Here is an 18,974-nt window from a genome sequence, read left to right as displayed (position 1 = left end):
ACAGTAGTGTTTTGGCTGCTTTTTACTTCCCAAAGGAGTTTTCTACACTCGCGCGGGGGGGCCGCGGGGGGGGGGGGGGGGGGGGGGGGGGGGGAGCTATCTCTCGCTACTTCACTTGAGGATCAGTTTCGGGAGTTGTTTTGTTTCTGTGGAGACTTTCTTCTGTGACAGGAGTTTACAGATTTTGGAGGAGAGCAGTGATCTTCTCAGAGATCCTGAGCAGAGTTTATTTTGTCCGAGCTTGTGTTCTTTGCAGTGTTTGCAGAACAAGGAGGGTGTTTTGCCCTTGAGGTGTGATTCTCTCACATAGATCAACAGTCTTTTGCTCTCAGTGATGCTTTTGAGGACTTTGTTACCACTGTAGTTTATATTCCTGCTTCCCTTCCTCATTGTGAGGAGTCTACCTGTGCCTCTCTTTGTGATGCTTCTGAGGATGCCCTTCCCCGTGCCAGTTCTGCAGGTTGTTGTTTTGGAGGATGGTTTTTTGGACCGAGTGGGATGCTTTGGATCTGTGGTTGCTAACTGTGCATGGGACACAGTGGTACTTCCAGAGTTTCTTGGATTTGGATCAGAATCAAGTTGGGCTTGTACCAGTCCGATGACATCAGTTTTCAGAGTGGGATGTGGAGTCCTTTCATCTTGCGATGCCCACCTTAGTTGTGTGTGCTTATGTACAGCATTGGGCAACTCATGGTACGGAGTTTGAGGAGATGGACCCCATCTTTCTACAGAGTCTTTACATCTTGGGATGCCGACTTTTTCAGAGGATGCTTTTGTACAGCATTTGGCTACTCTTGGTACAGAGTTGGAGCAGATTGACTCTATTTCTTTTGAGGAATCTAGTGAGGAGCATCTTACTTCTCCCAGGATTGATTATCTACAGGATCTGATCTTGGTTGGTCTTGAGGTTTTTCATACCTTCTCTAGGCTGGATACACGACATTTGACTTCGGGGAGTGTTCTTACACTTGGGTTTGGAACCTCTATTTGGAGCAGCACGTCGCAATCTACATGGTTGTTTTCTTCCAGAGGAGCGGTGTACCTGGCAGCTTGTTTTGTTGCTTTTGTAGCTGAGTTGCTGAGGAGATTGCTTGTGGAGCTTTCTTGGTACCTGTTTCTGCAGTCTTTCATCTTTGATCGAGGACGGCGTCTCTGGCTTCTTGGAGTTCACTTAGCATCCGGTGTTGAGAGGGGGTGTTAGACATCATCCCCTTCTTGCTGGCTTCCTGTTTGGTGTCCTATTTTTGCCTCTAGGGTTGACCAAGTTAGCTAGAGGGGCTGGTCACACCTCACATATGTTTTCCCATATTATTCCCCATTTTATGGAGTCTTGGGTATTTTTCCCAGCCGTGGAGGATTTATTCCCTAGTCGGCTTCCTACATATGGGTATATGTATAGCTGGTTTGCCTCCCTCATTCTTCATTGCTTGCTTAGCATTGTTTGCTGCAGTCCCTCACATACGAGGTTTTCTCCCCTCTTGCTCGGGACATGTATTCCTTTTGATGATGATATTGAGAGCAGGTTCTCACCTGTGTTTCCTCTCCATCTCTCTCTCTCTCTCTCTCTCACTCTCTCTCCTGTGTTTCCACTTTCCCTTCTTCCGCTGCACATTCTATCAATCTGGGCATATACATAACTGAGCATAGCCCCACTCTTTTTCATTGCTTAGCATTGTTTGCTGTAGTCCCTCACATATGAGGTCTTCTCCCCTCTTGCTCCTGACATGTATTCTTGGTTGATGATATTGAGAGCAGGTCTATACGTGTGTTTCCTCTCTCTCTCTCTCTCTCTCTCTCTCTCTCTCTCTCATGTGTTTCCACTTTTCCTTCTTCTGCTGTGCTTTCTATCAAGACTCACTGTCGAGTACATCTTGCATGCCGATGATACCCTAGCGCCCCTGCTAGCCTACATGTTCAAAAGAGCCCTTTGTGAAGGATTTCCACCCTCTTAGTTCACCAACACCAACTCCATCACTCCCTTCCTCAAAGCCAGAGATCCACTTGATGCTAATAATTACAAGACGATCATGATTTGCCACACATTGGCCAAACTCTATGGATCAGGGCTAGAGGCGGAGCTCAGTTCATTCGCAGAGAGCCAACGATGCAGAGCCTTAGGATAGGCTGGCTTTTGGAGGAGCTACTCTACCTTGACCACATCTTCACCCTCCGTGCTATCATCGAGGGAGGTAGAGCATGACATCAGAGGATTTACTGCTGCTTTGTGGATTTCCGCGAAGCTTTTGACAGTGTACCCCGAGCCTGTCTCCTACACCGTCTACAAGAGATAGGAGTCCCATCCGACATGGTTTGGAGCATCATCGCTCTCTATGAGTCTATCACCAGACGAGTGAGAGCCCTAGGAGGTACATCACATGAGATTTCTAGCACCATTGGGGTGAAACAGGGCTGCCCTCACCCACTCTTTTCGGCCTCTACATTGATGAGATCTCGAGCTTCATTGACGGATTAGGTGGGGCTGGTCCCACACTGGCAGGCATATTGATCCCCATACTACTTTATGCAGATGACATCGTCCTCCTCTCAAACTCAGTCGAGGGGCTTTAGAGACAGTTGGATGCCTTATAGGACTTTTGCACTCAGCAGGACCTCTTTGTTAACCTTGGTAAAACCAAGGTAATGGTCTTCAATATCTCTCGCCCCTTCACATCGAGATTGAGCTTCACATATAGAGGGGATCTTGTGGAGATTGTCTCATCCTACGTCTACCTTGGTCACTTGCAGTGGCCTATGCTTCACCATGCTTCCTAGAGCACATGCCAAAGTGACACGGGGATATGCAGCCTTGAGCTTACTTGAACGGTAGTGCTTCTAGGCACATTTCCAGGAGCCCAGGACGAAGGGCTGGTTTTTTGACACCCTCATCATACCAGCCTTGATGTATGGAGCAGCCTTTTGGGGGCCAGATTTATCCTATGAGGATTGGCAGCGAGCTGAGAGGCCCCAGGTCATGATATTCTCCCATATGATCCGCTGCACACCAAATTATCCAGGCAGAGTTTGCTACAGCCCCGATGCTAGTGGATGCACTCTTCCAGACAGTCACATACCTCCATCGCATCAGTCACATGGATCCCCACAGGTACCCGAGGCTTGCCTTGGAGTCCTCAAGACAACTAGCACTTGAGGGCCACTTTGGAGTATGGTATGCACCAGTTTCCACTTGGTTCTCAATATATGGGCTCCGCATGGACCGCCTACGCCCCCTTTAGTACAGTTTGGACTCCCTTTTTCTCCGGCTCTCTTGCGAGGATAGCAATCGGGTTATCCGGTTAGTTCTCAGCCTCTACACCCATTGCACATGGATCACACCTTTGGAGCTCTGCACGAAGATGCACTTCTATAGAGATCACTTCCTCACACTCACTGAGGATGGATTCATCTAGCAGCCGGGCTACTTGAGTGTTCACATGTCCCATGCCATGCGGATTGCGATTGGCCAGATACGGGTTTCATCCCACCGCCTGAGAGTGGAGAGAGGTAGAGTTGAGTGCATCTTCAGAGCTGGGAAGCTCATACGGAGACCCCAAGAGGAGAGGATCTGCCGATTATGCCACACAGAGGTTGAGATAGAGGAGCATTACATATGCCGCTGCCTAGTATACTATGAGATCCGCGGGAGGTTTCACTGTCTATTTCGTGAGGGGTTTGGTCCACTCTCCAAGGTCATTGACTTCGAGGACTAGCGTTGCCTAGGCCTCTTCCTGGGTGAGCTCTGCAGACACAGGGACACCTTCTTGAGAGAGCTTCGGGCCCAGCCCACCCGCCCCCTCCCTCGCCAGCCAACCATCACGAGTTTCTTCCGGACCCAGGAGGTGCTGGACACCGATATAGTGGATCTTGTGGACCCTCCACGAGCTACTCCGGACCTACCTCGCCCGAGAGGAGTTACCTCGGACCGAGCCTCCGCACTTCAACGTTTCCGGCGCCCCCGACCATCGGACACGATCAGCTCCAGATCCAGGACATGCTCCACCTCCATTGAGCAACCTTTCCATGTGACATAGCTGAGGGAGACCTAACGGCCATACTCATTAGCCCCATGCTTGATATTTTGGAGAGTGGTATACCATCTACTTAGAGCTGATGCTGCTCTCATGTTTCTATGTTCTTAGTATTCCATGGTGAGTTTCCATGGACAGTTTTGTATCACCCTAGTGAGATAGCTATGTTTATGTTTTCTTTCTGTTTTATTTTCCATTCCATGATGAGATATGCCATGGACATTATTGTATCACTCTGGTCTCATAGGCCCGTTAGGTCTTTAGTGGACGCTTAATCTCTCTCTCTCTCTCTCTCTCTCTCTCTCTCTCTCTCTCTCTCTCTCTCTACTGTCGCCCTCTAGCTGCTGCTGCTAGCCTTGGTTGCCCTGCGCACTGTAACCTGTTGTACCTTCTACCTTGGTGCCACCCTGTTTTTGCCCTGCGCGATGCCTTGGTTGCCTTGCGCGCTAGTGTACCTTCTGCCGTCGCCCTGTTTTTGCCTTGCTTGCACTTGTGCACCTCCAGCTGCTGCCCGCCCTGCGCGCTATTGTACCATCTGCCGCTGCCCTGTTTCTACCCTACTCGTGCTTTTGCGCTGGCTCCCTCTGCCTTCCTTATCACAAGACTCGACCTTTGAGTCTTTTGCAAAGACCATGCTTTGGTAATCCTTTGAGCCATGCTTATATATAGCCTCCGAGCCATGCTTCCTAGCCTCTGAGTCGAAGCAAAGAACACGTCTGTTTCTTTACCAGTGTTGGAGTAGAGACTATTGAAGGCCATCCAAGCATCTCCACCTTCGCTCGGAAGGGTTTGTTAGGACTTGGAGTTTGTAGGTATCATTGCTTGTGTGTGAGTAGGTGTGATCGCTTCCTAGGTGTGAACATCCTCTTATGAGTAGATAGGATAAGTGAGACTTGTCATCAACTTAGTGTTTATGTGTGATTTCATTGGGTTATAAGCATGTACTTGGGGAAGTTTCAAAATATAATATAATCACAATCATTATTGGGTCCTGCAACTTTGCTATCTGCAGTTTTTTCATTGTGATGCATAAGAGGACTCCTTCCTCTCCTCTGCATGATTGGTTAGGCTATCCGGACTATCATGTATAGCATATCGCGAAGTATGTGGTGCAAAGTATCAAACCACCACATGTATGTATTGGGTGGGTGTAAGTTGTAGCCTAACCCCCATGTATGTGGCATCTGTATGTATCTGGTGGGTGTAAGTTGTAGCCTAACCCACATGTATGTGGCATCCTCATCGCCCCTAACTATGCTGATCATACCCTGAAGGTGCGACCTAAATAGGACTACTACTCTTCTTGACCCTCGTACTCCTCCTATGGGTGTGCCCACGGTAAGTCGACTCCCACTGGTATCCAGTGACACGAGGCAATCCCCTCTCCACTGGTGTGTCTCTGTATAGAAGACAATATCCTGTCTAGTAAATGTCTCTCGGAAGCCATCTGACCACAAAGTCCCATTATAGTTCCAGGCTGTCTCCCCTTCTCTCCTTCACTCTACACATGCTATCACCATTCCTTGCCATATAAATCCAATGTGTGTGTGAACAACCCCTAAAAGGGTTATTGTGTTTGTAGTGTGTGTTCACACAGTTATGAGTGGGTGGCATTCACTTAATTGTGCTTGTAGTGTGTATTCACACACTTATGAGTGGGTAAGGTAAGTGTGCCATGTGGCATACACTTAATTGTGTGTGTAATTTGTACGGGTCAAAAGATTAGGCTGCAAGCCCATGAAAGCATGTACTTGGTGAAGGTTACTAAATAATCTAATAAAATCATTGAATGATGCAATACTCTATCTCTTTCAACTCTCTCTCTCTCTCTCTCTCTCTTTACACACACCATGGACATCTTCCATCCACCATAGGTAATCCTTTCTGATCCTTCAACCTTGAACCAACAATCATTGGAGACAACAGGTCCGGTAGCCATGATATTGGAGCTCGGATTGATGTGTGGAGCAAAGAACGAGTTTGCCGGAAGATCCGTACCGGCTTGGAGCCATGGAGCATCATTTGCAGTTGTGCTCCAAGTTAAGCAAAAGGATGTCATGTGCACACTCTCCGGAGTGTGATGTGGACATGCTTCTATCCATTGACCAACTCAGAGGTCGAGTATATGGCTGGATTTCATATGTTTGTAAGGACTATTGTGCCAGTTCATTTTAATATTGTCGAGACTCCCAATGTGCAACCAATTGTGGACAGAGTTATTGGATTATTGTGTGAACACACTTAGTTGGACATTATTATTTGGGTGTGTAGGGTTGGTAGTCAACTCACAACAATTAGACACTATAAATAGGAGTCTAGGCCTTAGTATTGTTCATTCATTGATTAGTCAGTCATCATTGAGTCATTGAGAGCTCCCATTGAGTATCTCTATTGAGTCATTGAGAGCTCCCATTGAGTATCTCTATTGAGAGCTCCCATTGAGTCATTGAGAGCTCCCATTGAGTATCTCTATTGAGCATTGTATATACTTTATGTTAATAATACATGGTAGATTAGGTCCTCTCTCTCTACTGTGTATTGAGCATGAGGAAGAAGCCATTTGTTGCATGAGTTTAAGTCTCTGATTAGGTTCTAATCACACTCAATCAATCATAAACACACTTTCGCAAGCACCCATGTTACAAAAAAATACAAAAAAGGAGAGGAGAAGAGAGTCTTTTGGAAGGGGTGATTGGTCACCTTGAGCACCCCACCACCCATTTAGGGTGTGTTAAGTGTTGGGTACGTCCACGCTAGGTGGTTGGGTGATCCCAACCCCCTTTTACAGAGCCACCTATTGGTTTAGCTGCCCTACCACCACCACCACCAATTTGAGTCCGGTTGTTTGGCATCTTTTTAAATGAGTATGCCAATGTAGTCTATTATATACACATTTGCCTATAAAACCTTATAAATTCAAACATACAGACCACTTACAAAACCCACAAATCACAATGTGTTCGGCCCAAACGATTCCATGCATACACGTCCACATGGCTGTTAGGCATCCCTAACACCGGAACGATCCCAAGCCTTAAAACAAGGCAATGTCCATGCCAAAAAAGCAAGTCCACATGTGCAAACCTATGCCAGGCTTTTAATGCAAAATGTACAGTTGGCACAAACTTCCATTTTTCACCAAGTGCTTTGGATTTAGGCACAGGTGTGAGCCCAAGTGTGCCTCTCCGGAATCCAAGCATGTCCAAAATGTTGTTAGACATCATCCCCTACTTGTTGGCTTCCTATTTTGTGTCCTATTTTAGCCTCTAGGGCTGACCATGTTAGTCAGAGGGGCTGGTCACCCCTCACATATATTTTACCCATATTTATTCCCCATTTTATGGTCCTGGGTATTTTCCCCGTTGTGGAGGCACTTTATCTCCAGTCGGTTGCCTTCATGTAGGTGTATATATAGCTGGCATGCCTCCCTCATATCTCATTGCTTGCCTAGCTTGTCTAGCTGCAGTCCCTCACATACGAAATTCTCCCCTCTTGCTCGGGACATGTATTCCTTTTGGTGATGATATTGAGAGCAGGTTCTCACTTGTGTTTCCTCTCCATCTCTCACTCTCACTCTCTCTCCTGTGTTTCCACTTTCCCTTCTTCCGCTGCACATTCTATCATGGTATCAAAGCGCCGGTGATCGTCAGCGTTGGATGCTCCCTCCTCTACCTCTTCAGTTCTGCGTTTTTCTGCCTATGGACAGGTCTGCATTTTTCCATGCATTGAAGCTTGCGTTTCAGTTCTTCAAGGGCCGACTCTTCCCCAATTCAGTGGGCTGCAGTCCCTCTTCATCAGGGCGTCAGTTGGCAGCCTCTAGGCAGCCTGATAGGGGCGTTTTTTTCAGGACAGCATACCTGCCCTTCTGGTAGCACCTTCCAGGGTTCTCAGGCGACTTTTTTTTTTCAGGTCTGGGCAGCAACATTGCTGTCCCAACAGGCTGCGTTTCTAGCCTGTTTGGGCTTGCCCATGCTTTGCTCTGTTCTTTGAGCTCACTCGGCTCCTCTTTTGCCTGTCCCATGCGGTGTGATCCTTTCACATGGATCCTTTATTTGTTGCTGATTCTTGGAATTTGGTTCTACTTCTGGAACATTCTTTTGCTACCTGTGATGCTTTTGAGGACTTTGTTAGCACTGCAGTTTATATTCCTGCTTCCCTTCCTCATTGTGAGGAGTTTATGTCTGCCTCTCTTTGTGATGCTTCTGAGGATGCCCCTCCTTCTGCCAGCTTTGCAAGTTTGTTATTTTGGAGGATGGTTTTTTGGACCGAGTGGGATGCTTTGGATCTGTGGTTGCTAACCGTGCCTGGGGCACAGTGGTGCTTCCAGAGTTTTTTGGATTTGGATCAGAATCATGTTGGACTTACATCAGTCCGACGATATCTTTTTTCAGAGGGGGATGTGGAGTCCTTTCATCTTGCGATGCCCACCTCAGTGGTGTGTACTTATGTACAGCATTGGGCAACTCATGTTATGGAGTTTGAGCAGATGGACCCCATCTTTTCTACAGAGTCTTTACATCTTGCGATGCCGACCTTTTCCGAGGATGCTTTTATATAGCATTTGGCTACTCTTGGTACAGAGTTGGAGCAGATTGACTCTATTTCTTTTGAGGGTTCCAGAGAGGAGCAATTTGCTTCTCCCAGGCATAGTTGTCAGGTATGATATTGTACGGTTCGTACAATACGATACCGCACGGGAAAATACGGTACGATATAATTTTTTTTCTTGTCGTACGATAAAATATGGTGTTTTAAAAAAATACTTATAAACTTAGGTATTTCCAAGTCGAGATATGGAGTATTTTAGAAAGGAGGGAAGCATCATAGTACAAAGGAAGCTCAAATAGCCATAGATAAGAAAAAGAAAGACCATTACCTACCAAAACAATTGATTTTTTTTGGGATTTTTTTTTTGGGGAAAAATATTTGTGCAAACTTTTTTTTCCCTAAAAAAATCCGTACAGTATTCTGAGTCCCAAGATTGATTATATACAAGATCTGATCTTGGTTGGTTATGAGTGTTCTTACACTTGGGTTTGGAACCATTATTTGGAGCAGCACATCGCAGTCTACATGGTTGTTTTCTTCCAGAGGAGCAGTGTACCTGGCAGCTTGTTTAGTTGCTTTTGTAGCTGAGTTGCTGAGGAGATTACTTGTGGAGCTTTCTTGGTACATGTTTCTGCAGTCTTTCATCTTTGATCGAGGACGGCGTCTCTGGCTTCTTGGAGTTCACTTAGCATCTGGTGCTGAGAGGGGGTGTTAGACATCATCCCCTACTTGCTGGCTTCCTATTTTGTCCTATTTTAGCCTCTAGGGCTGACCATGTTAGTCAGAGGGGCTGGTCACCCCTCACATATATTTTACCCATATTTATTCCCCATTGGGTATTTTCGTAGTTGTGGAGGCACTTTATCTCCAGTCGGCTGCCTTCATGTAGGTGTATATATAGCTGGCATGCCTCCCTCATATCTCATTGCGTGCGTAGCTTGTCAACTGCAGTCCCTCACATACGAGGTTCTCCCCTCTTGCTCGGGACATGTATTCCTTTTGATGATTGTATTGAGAGCAGGTTCTCACCTGTGTTTCCTCTCCATCTCTCACTGTTACTCTCACTGCTGTGTTTCCACTTTCCCTTCTTCCGCTGCACATTCTATCAAATGTGAGTTCACCATGTGATCTCTATGATAAATCAAAGACACAATTCCCATGTTGTCTTTATGAACACATCATAGCGATGGATTTCGGGGATTATGTTCTAGCTGCTGCTGACAGTAGCATTGAGGTACTCAATGATGTGAACCCATTTTTGAATGCAGAATTCCCTTCTCTGTTTTCCCCCTTTTTTTTTTCTCACCATGTGATCTCTATGATAAATCATAGACACAATTCCCATGTATGCTGTATGAACACATCGTAGCCATGGATTTCGGGGATTACGGTCTAGCTGCTGACACTAGCTTTGAGGTACTCAATCATCAACCCATTTTTGAATGCAGAATTCGCTTCTCTGCTTTCCCCTTTTTTTTTGGTGCTTTTCTTGATTCTGTTTTGAGTATGTGTTATTACTAGGTCCTGAAAGGAAGCTTTATTAAGTTGCCTAACCCTCTCTGTGCATGGCAGCTCATTGTTGTGGGATTCTTTGTCTGCTTCGATTCTTTCTTGTCATTATTGACAGTGATGCCTGCAAGGATCATCATATTTCTGTGGAGGTTATTTGCCAAGAGGAGGTAAGTTCATTCTATCAATGCCTGTGGCCTCCAAGTTAAATTTGGCTGGATGCTTGACAAGATAACTCCATTTAGTCCCACAAATCTGTAGTTCCACAAAAAGTTGGTATTACCAGTAGTTTTTTCATGTCCATTGTAGTGCTCTTCTGATGATCCATTGGCAGGCAGTTTCGAAGGCTGCGTGCAGATGAGCTCTCTGATTTGGGATCTCTGCTTGTACTAGTGGCTGGAGTGACTTTATTGCAGCAAGCAGGTGCTGCCTGGGTTTCATTCTGAGGGTCAGGGATTGTTTTTTTTTTGATTTCACGTTCTTGCATGTCAGTGAATTGTCTTATTCCTTCATGCCATGTTAGGGGCTTATAGACATAAGCTCCACCTGTGAAAAGGGGAGATCTCACCCGCCCCTGCGCTATCCGATCCCTACCTGTCGGATGGGTGGGTGATCTGTCTGCCAAGACCCTTAGTTTAATTGGCCAACGTCAAGTTCTTGCATGGTGACAACTTCAGAAGTTGAGGCTGACGTGCATTGTGATCTTTCGTATCAGATATCAGCTACATATATCACATGATAAGGAGCCAGGCCACTATAAAGTTGTATGTTGTGTACAATGTGTTGGAGGTAAGGGTTCCTTGTTTTTTCTCAGATGTGATCCTTATCTCTAAAAACATTATGCGTTGTTTCGGACTAAATCGTTTAACTTATGTGCTACAGATTTTTGACAAGCTATGCCAGTCATTTGGTAGTGATGTGCTCCAAGTGGTGTTGAACTCTGCAGAGAATGTGGCAACTTGCCCAAGCGCTGCTCTGCTGTCGGAGGCATTCCAATTTGCGTTGGACCAGTGCATAGCTGTTGTTTCTTTTGATATCCTTCCCTTGTTTGTAAATCTGATGGTAGGATACGACAATGCTGGTGCCATTAAATCAAATATTTGTTGTGAAGACTGAGTAATTACTTGTGTCCCTTAACTGTCCTCACTTGTCCATTCGTTCATAATCTTGGCACAGTCCATTACTGTGTCAGCAGCTATACGATCTCACAACAATGCTCTGTTGACTCTCCTAATCTCCAACAATTTTGCTGAGATCAAGAGCAATGTTTTCAAAAGGCTAGCTAAAGACAATCTTCACAAGCTAGCGTATCTTGGTATGATCTAAAACAGTCTCAATATATCAATCAGTGAAGTCATACTTTTTTAATGATATAACTATGTGATTTTGAATGCAGATACTGTGGAAAGATTTCATATCATAGCACACCTTTTTTTTGTCTTGGCACAGAATCTTTTGGCAGCAAACGAGCCTTGGCTACTTGCCTTTGCTTGTGTAAGTAGTCTGCAAGGGAAAAGCCGATCCTTCATGTTTGCATTCCATTTTGAATCTTTGTAGTAACACAAGAGGTTTGGACCATGATTGTCATGTCATGTCGACTGCCATTAGTTGGCAGCAATTGTATTCTTTTTACTACTGTATCATTTGAAATTGTGTGTTAACCTCTTGACGTAATCGTCAAGAGTAGACTACTCAAACATGACATGTATCTGTGACTGTGCAGAATGCAGGCATGGTTTTTTTGTGTGAGATTCTTGTGGACATCATCAAACATGCTTTTCTTGCCAAGTTTAACGAGATAAAGCCAGCAGCTTATTCTGAATTTCTTCTAGCCCTTTGCAAGCAGGTAACAACTTTTTTCTGCAAAAACATAACTGCTTAGACTCTGGATTTTTGCATCTTGTTTTCCTGTTGATAAAGTAAGCCTACGTGTGCTCCACAAAATGTGAATTGCCTCAATATGCCGATGAATTCTTGCCACATCTTTTAAGACATTAGTCGACATCAAATGTGTTTTGAGTTGCAAAATCCCCTCTTAAGAAATTGATGCCAAACATTTCAAAATGCTGGCTTATGTATTTTCAAATAAAGTGTAGGTGTCACATGAGTGCTAACAATGGAAGACTTAATCCTAGATCAACTGTAATCTACATGATCTATCAAACACATAGGAGAAGGGAGAGACAAGAGATGTAGTCCTCATCTACTGTATATTGAAAAAGATGCTCATATAAATAATGGTTCTTGGATGTGAACTTGAATCCTACTCATGCATGCCTATCTGCTAATGCATACCAAAAGGTGTCTTACTGAATTCACAGTTTCTCTGGTGATCCAGATGTCTTGTTTGTTGATGCCCTTGGTCTTGGCTCTCTAACCCTTGGTCTTGGCTTTGCAACCTCTATCTCTGAATGCCCAATATTGACCTTTGATCTCCCTTTGTGTAGGGATATGATGGCAAGTTGTATTAAGGGAAGCCATCCATTTTCAGGTCATAAAACATCATTAAAAAGACCATAAAACTAGTCCATATTGTGCCCAATAAATGTCCCAACCGTTGGTGCATGTCCTGGGCACTGGGAGCCTATAGGGCTGTGAAAACTTCCCCAATCGGCCCGTAGTTTTCCTTGATTCTTGCCTTGAGGCAGCTGCAAGTAGGAAGCATGGCCATGTGGCACTCACATGGGTGATGCATGTGACACCCCCTCTGGCTAAACTCAGAGTGTTGGGGCAAATCATGCACCTTTGCTCCACTTCTGTTTCTGTCCACCATCAATAGTCTCCATGCCATATCCATTGGCTTGATCTCCAAGCTATCTAGCTCTATTATAATGATCTTCGGCATCAGATGTAGCCTCATCCTCCTCATCAGACTTGGAGAGATTCTCTTGAAACTCCTCCAAAACTCAAAGGCTGATCCCATCCTCCTCCTTTCGAGATTCAGGGAGATCTACATGCTGGATTTTTAGTTCAGGTTCGGGTTCTGGCTTTGGCAATGTGAAGAATGAAACCTTTGTTGGAATCTCCCATCTATAATAGCATCACCTAGGAGCTGCTCCTGCCTTGAAGCTCTCCCTCACTTGAATCAACACTGTCGGTCTTGGGTTGCTCCTTAACCCTAGGTGACTCCATTTCGTCACTTTACCTCAGGTGCTTCATCACGCAATGCTTTATATTTCGGTTGTTGCCATTTGTACTGGGCGATCTGCTCTTCATACTTTCGCGGCATTACTTAGCTTTGCATATGGCAAATTCTCAATCGTATTGAGCTAGGCGTTCATCTTCCTGATGTAGAAATTTTGCCTACCTAGGCTCGACCTAACTACATGCAAACTAACGCCACATGTAAGACTCATGCAAATCTGTGCGAGACTTGGTTGCCAAAACCCCAACTCACATAGATCTAGTGCGAAAGGTGGTTGCAAACCCTGAATGCAGCCTAAATGCAAGTTGGGCACTGCAAACGCTATTGCGTGGATCCAGTTGAAGGACTTAAAGTGCATGCAAAAAGCTCCTGTAGGTGACGTAACACACATGCAAAATTTGCTCCAAAGGGTAAAACACAAACCCTTATTGTTTGCTAGCATCTCTTGAAAACCTTAATTTACCTAGGAGCGGAAGACTTAATTTAGATCAGCAAACTAGATTCATGCTAATCCATAGGAGAAGGGAGAGAGAAAGGGATGTAGCCCTAATCTAGTGTATATTGCAAAAGATGATTATATATACAATGGTTCTTGGATTCGACTTACATTCTACTCGTGCATGCCATGCATATCAAAAGGCGTCTTGCTATATTCACAGCTTCTTTGGTAATCTGCCTTGGCTGTGGCTGCCCTTGGTCTTGGCTCTCTAACCCTTGGTCTTGGCTTTGCAACCTCTATCTTTGAATGCACAAGAATGACCTTTGATCTCCCTTTATGTTGGGATCTGATGGCTAGTTGTATTCAGGTTAACCATCCATTTTCAGGTCATAAAGTTTCATAAAAAAGGTCACAAAACCTGTTCATTTTCTGCCCTTTTCCTCGAATCTTGCCCTTGAGGCGGCTGCAAGTAAGAAGCATGTCCACATTGTGTCACTTGGATATTTCGGAGTCTAGTAAGTGTCCAATGGCGTGTGAACACCCTCTAATTAAGAAAACATAAGATATTTTGGAGGCGGCTGCAAGTAGGAAGCATGTCCTTATGGTGTCACTTTCGGATATTTCGGAGGCGGCTGCAAGTAGGAAGCATGTCCACATGGTGTCACTTGGATATTTTGGAGTCTAGGAAGTGTTTAGTGGTGTGTGAACACCCTCTAATTAAGAAAACATAAGATAGGGCCTTGGTGCCTATATAAAGCATTGTACATGGTGTAAGTATTTGCTGTGCAATAGCTCTCTCTCTCTCTCTCTTCCGTGCATCCATGTCTATGCACCAAGTCACCATGGCTTGATCTCTCCATCTCTCCTTTCACTCACTCTCTCATGGTTGAAACCATGTTCACCTACATGGTATCAGAGCATTCATCATGCCTCTCTGTGTTTTTTGCTGCCCCGCCTTCACAACTGCGTTTTTTTTTCTTTTATTTAACTCAGCATTTTTTTTTCATGAGCTCTCTGCCTTTTTTTTGCTGCCGCCTTCATTGCTGAGTTTTTTTCTGAACTATGCATTCTTCTCATCAATGCAGCCATCTCTTCATCCCTTCTGGAGGTTAACGTAAGGCATCAAGCAGTTCAACCAGCAACCAGAAAGGGCGGCCAGATCCAGCAGTTCCCGGGCAGCCCCTGTCATGTCCAAACACAAGGTTCAAAGCTGCTGCCTAGATAACCAGCTCTGATGTAGCCTAGTTGGAATGACCTAGTTCATTCCACCTGTATGAACTAGGTGACCTGCTGCGTGTGGAAAACGCAGCCTGGAGGTGCCTACAAAGTTCAACGCAAGCATGAGAGGAGCTGTCCAGGTCAGAGGCAGCCCCGTGGTGTATCCATGAACCCAAATCGTGAGTCTTGAGGGCGGGGAATCAACCCACAGATCAGTCCATTCTCACCATTCTCATTCAGCAGTCAAGCAAACACATACACCTTCAAAGGTGGTATTAGATACAAATTAAATTAAAGCTTCTGCAACTTGCAATTTTTGGGGCTTTTCTTAAATATGGAGAATCTCGTCAAATTGGAGATCGAGCACCCACAAATATTGTTAGAAAACGCAGAGTCAATGGGAGAGAAGAGGAGAGAGAGAAACACTTGATTACATGAACACACACACTCTTGCACAAGAGAGAAAGATAGAGCACAAGGGAACTTGCATCAGGTTGATTGCACGTAGGAATGAGCTAAACTGAGAGCTGTGTGGCAGCGTATGATGAGTTGCAAAAGAGGAGAGAGAAGAAAGAGAAGAAGAAGAAGAGGAGGAGCAGAGAGAAGGAAAAGAAGAAGAAGAAGAAGAAGAGGAGCAGAGAGAAGAAGAAGAAGAAGAAGAAAAAGAAGAAGAAGAAGAAGAAAAGGAAGAAGAAGAAGGAGGAGGAGGAGAAAAATGGAGAAGAAGAAGAAGAAGAAGAAGAAGAAGAGGAAGAGGAATAAAAGAAGGAGAAGAAGAAAAGAAAGAAGAAGGAGAAGAAGAAAGAAGAAAGAAGAAGAAAAACAAGAAGAGAAAGAAAGAAATAATTATTTTTTAAAAACGATTATTATTATACTCTCATAACCAAAATCGTTTAGACTTTGGACTTAATGACTTTAGATGTGCCAACAATAGATATGCATGGATTTTGCAACTGGGTAAATTTTTAGATTATGCACCTAACTCAAGGCCATATGGTTATTTCACTTAACTAGTTTATAGACTTGAGTTTGTACATGAGGGTAGGCATGTTGTTATGTGTGTAGTGTAGGAGCCACCTCTGAAGCCTTGGTATCGTCATCTGATGAAGAACTAGATATTACCTTCTTTTCTTTACGCTGGGCGTTGTCCTTTTTCTTCACCTCACAGACCTTCATGGTGTGGCCCTTCTTATCACACAATACTGATGCTTCACCTTTGACTTTGACTTACCCTTCTCTTCTTTCTTTGCGCCGAATGGTGCAGCAAAAGCCTGCTCCTCACCTTTACCTACCTGCTCAAACCTTTTGTTCTTCATCTCTTCTTCAAGTAATAGTGTTGAGACCTCCTCAAAATCAAGAGGCTTATCCCTATGCCCAACTGGCAAAGAAGTGACAAGACTACGATAACGAGGAGGCAACTTGCTCAAGAGCGTATGTGTCAAGTGTTTCCAGTCAACTTTGGAGTCAATGGCCACCAATTTGTCATGGAAGTCCTTTACCTGAGTAATGTAAGAAATGACAAAGTCACCTTCATTAAGAGAGAAACCATATAGCTGACTTTCCAAATTGATCACTTTGGTGAGGCTCTTCGTCTCAAACTGTCCTTGCAAAATCCTCCATGCCTCAGCACAGATGATTCCGTCATTTGAATGAGCGGAATCATTGAATTCGATGTGGTCGTGATAATTAAGGCAAAGGCTTGAGCATCACGCTCCTCCCAATCTGCAATCAACTATGGGTCAACTACTTCTTCTTCATCAATAGCATCTTCTTCATCCTCAATTATAAATTTCCTTCTCAACCTGGATGTGAGACTCTTCTCTGGCCCTCCTGGTTTCAACTCGTTGCCTTCAACAATTTTCCATAGCTTGCGGGCAAAAAGTTGATTGCGGATCTTTACTTTCCACAGTGGATAGTTGGATCTATCCAACTTGCTTGGCTCTAAGAACCCATTAGGAAGTAGAGATGCCATGCCTCAACCCTCCTTTGTGGTTGAACCGAAAGCAGTCCTCTTGGCTACTTGGGCTTGATGAAGAGTTGCACCACACTTGCGTTTGCTTTGATCTCTCGCACATCAGGTTCTTTTGTCCTTTTGCCCTCACATGGTATCAGAGCTATCATGAGCAAAGGGAACGAAGACCTTGAGAGCACCAGCATGGATCGACTACCTGCGATTCCGGTGGTGTCATGGCCCTGTGAAAATGGAACAGCACAAGTGTGGGCATGGTGGTTGCTAAGTCAAAATATTGAATGATTCACATGGGGGGTGCCCGGACAGAGTTAATGATGTGTGGACATCCCTAGGTGTGAAGGGGGGAACTAGAACATTAGAATTTTAATGTTTTATTGAAAGTGTCTTAGTGGCCCCTAGGGAACTTTAATAACTTTTAAAGTTGGGGCCCTAGGATTATTATGGGGAGGGAGCCACTCCACTTTTGGAGTGTAAGCTTCTCTCTCCTTTTCTTTGAAGTCATATCAGCGGTCAAAGAAAAGGAACGAATGGAAAGTAACAAAAAGGTAATCAGAGTCGGTGGTCTTTCTCAAGGTTGGGATAGGGTAGACATAGCTCAAGAGCTTCGAGAAGACTACATATTAGATACAGATGTACTTACAGAACAACTGAGCAAAGTAGTCCCCTTCGTGGACTTAGGAGACCCTATCTCTATTATAGTAAAGGGTACACAAGCAAAAGTCTCCTATATGGACAACAATGAGAAAATAGCAGTGATGAAGCAAACAAGGTCTCTCCAAGGGACAAAGGTATGGATAGCTGATGAACTCACCCCGCTACAACTCAAGAACAAATCGGCAGAGCTGAATAAAGTTAAAGAAGCAAGAAAGAATGGCAAATGGGCAATATACAGAGGAGGACAAGCAATCATTAAAGAATTCCGTACCCCACCCCCCTCAAGAGCAAATCCATCCATGGATGAAATATAGCTATTTCTATTTTGAACCTCAATCTCGAACTAGATGCAATAGAACCCATTGTAACTTAAACTCTTAAGAGTCTTAAGAGTTCATTTTGAGTTATTTTTTTTTCAGTTTTATGCCTCTTTGGCATCGATACCCAGAGTGGAATGTAAATGGATGTACCTGATCTGTCCCATAGGTCGGATTCGGCCTCCCGTGGACGTTAATATAACTTTCTTTCTTTCTTTCTTTCTTTCTCTCTCTCTTCTTTTTGGGAAAAAGAAACGTGGAGCATAGGTGCTCTTGTGGGGAAGCGTGGAAAGCAAGAGGAGAAGGAGTCGACTGAAAGAAGGTGTGCTGTTGCTGTTTTCTCTGTGCAAACCAGCCGTACAGCTCTGTACGAACAGGCTGCTGCTGCAGGTACATGCTCTGGTACAGGCGGCGCACAGGAACTGCTACGGGTATATCTGTTGGTACAGGCTGCGCACAAGTGCAGAACTGCTGCTGCAGGCTTTGTTCCAGGTACAGCTGTACGGACAGGGCAGACGCACTCTGACAGAGGCCGTACAGCAAGTACAGTCACCTGTACGACTGCTGACAGGTGGCCGTACAGCAGGTACAGAACTGTACCTTCAGGTACAGTCGTGTACAGATACTGACTGCAGGCGGCGTATGCAAGGACAGCTTTTGGCACGTGTTCCGAGGCAATACAGACTGGTACAGTGCTGTTTTTCAGGACTGTACAGACAGGTACAACACAAAGTTGGATGCAAAGAGGAAGGTACAGACAAGTACATACACACGTGTGAAGCAGGGTTGTGGAAACAAGTGCCTGCAAGTACAAATTGGTACCGTTACTTCCTCCAGTGCAGATCCACGGGCTGATTTTGGTAAGCTCCGCATCTGTTCATCTATCTCTCTTTCTACTGCTTTATGTCTGTTGCAGATTTGAGCTATCTGGCCCCTTGTGAGAGGAGGGGTATGGCAGATTGAAAAGGGTGGAGACAGAGGTTGAACAGTACATGTATGTATGAGCTGAGATGTTGAATCATGTGCTTGAGTTATGCCAGATGTATGCTCATGGCTGCCCTGCTTAGTGGTCTTGGCTGATCAGAGGGAGGCACAGTGTGTTGCTTTGAGACACAGATCTGTGTGCGTGGATCCTCTGTGCTAAGAG

At 44.9% G+C, this 18,974-nt stretch overlaps 1 protein-coding gene across 2 annotated transcripts in view; it reads left to right on the top strand.

Moving 5' to 3' along the window:
* POD1 (POLLEN DEFECTIVE IN GUIDANCE-like protein) overlaps positions 1-18,974 on the top strand; it is an 83,351-nt gene that overhangs the window by 14,122 nt on the left and 50,255 nt on the right. Inside the window, exons 4-10 of one of the 2 annotated variants that reach the window (XR_015268250.1) lie at positions 10,146-10,252; positions 10,417-10,505; positions 10,798-10,871; positions 10,965-11,115; positions 11,230-11,397; positions 11,532-11,576; positions 11,806-11,928. Coding sequence is in view for 1 of the 2 variants with exons in the window: in XM_086814401.1 (XP_086670527.1) it covers positions 10,146-10,252; positions 10,417-10,505; positions 10,798-10,871; positions 10,965-11,115; positions 11,230-11,397; positions 11,479-11,576; positions 11,806-11,928 (810 nt within the window). In the remaining variant the exon portion in view is untranslated. Of the gene's footprint in view, positions 1-10,145; positions 10,253-10,416; positions 10,506-10,797; positions 10,872-10,964; positions 11,116-11,229; positions 11,398-11,478; positions 11,577-11,805; positions 11,929-18,974 lie in introns of both variants that reach the window. The other variant, XM_086814401.1, reaches the window with a different exon arrangement.

The sequence above is a fragment of the Cibotium barometz genome, chromosome 20 (assembly GCF_041138505.1).
Source record: "Cibotium barometz isolate CiBa-2024 chromosome 20, ASM4113850v1, whole genome shotgun sequence".
Classification (NCBI taxonomy): domain Eukaryota; kingdom Viridiplantae; phylum Streptophyta; class Polypodiopsida; order Cyatheales; family Cibotiaceae; genus Cibotium; species Cibotium barometz.
The sequence above is the reverse complement of the archived record's forward strand: the minus strand, read 5'-3'. Positions and strand labels throughout refer to the sequence as shown.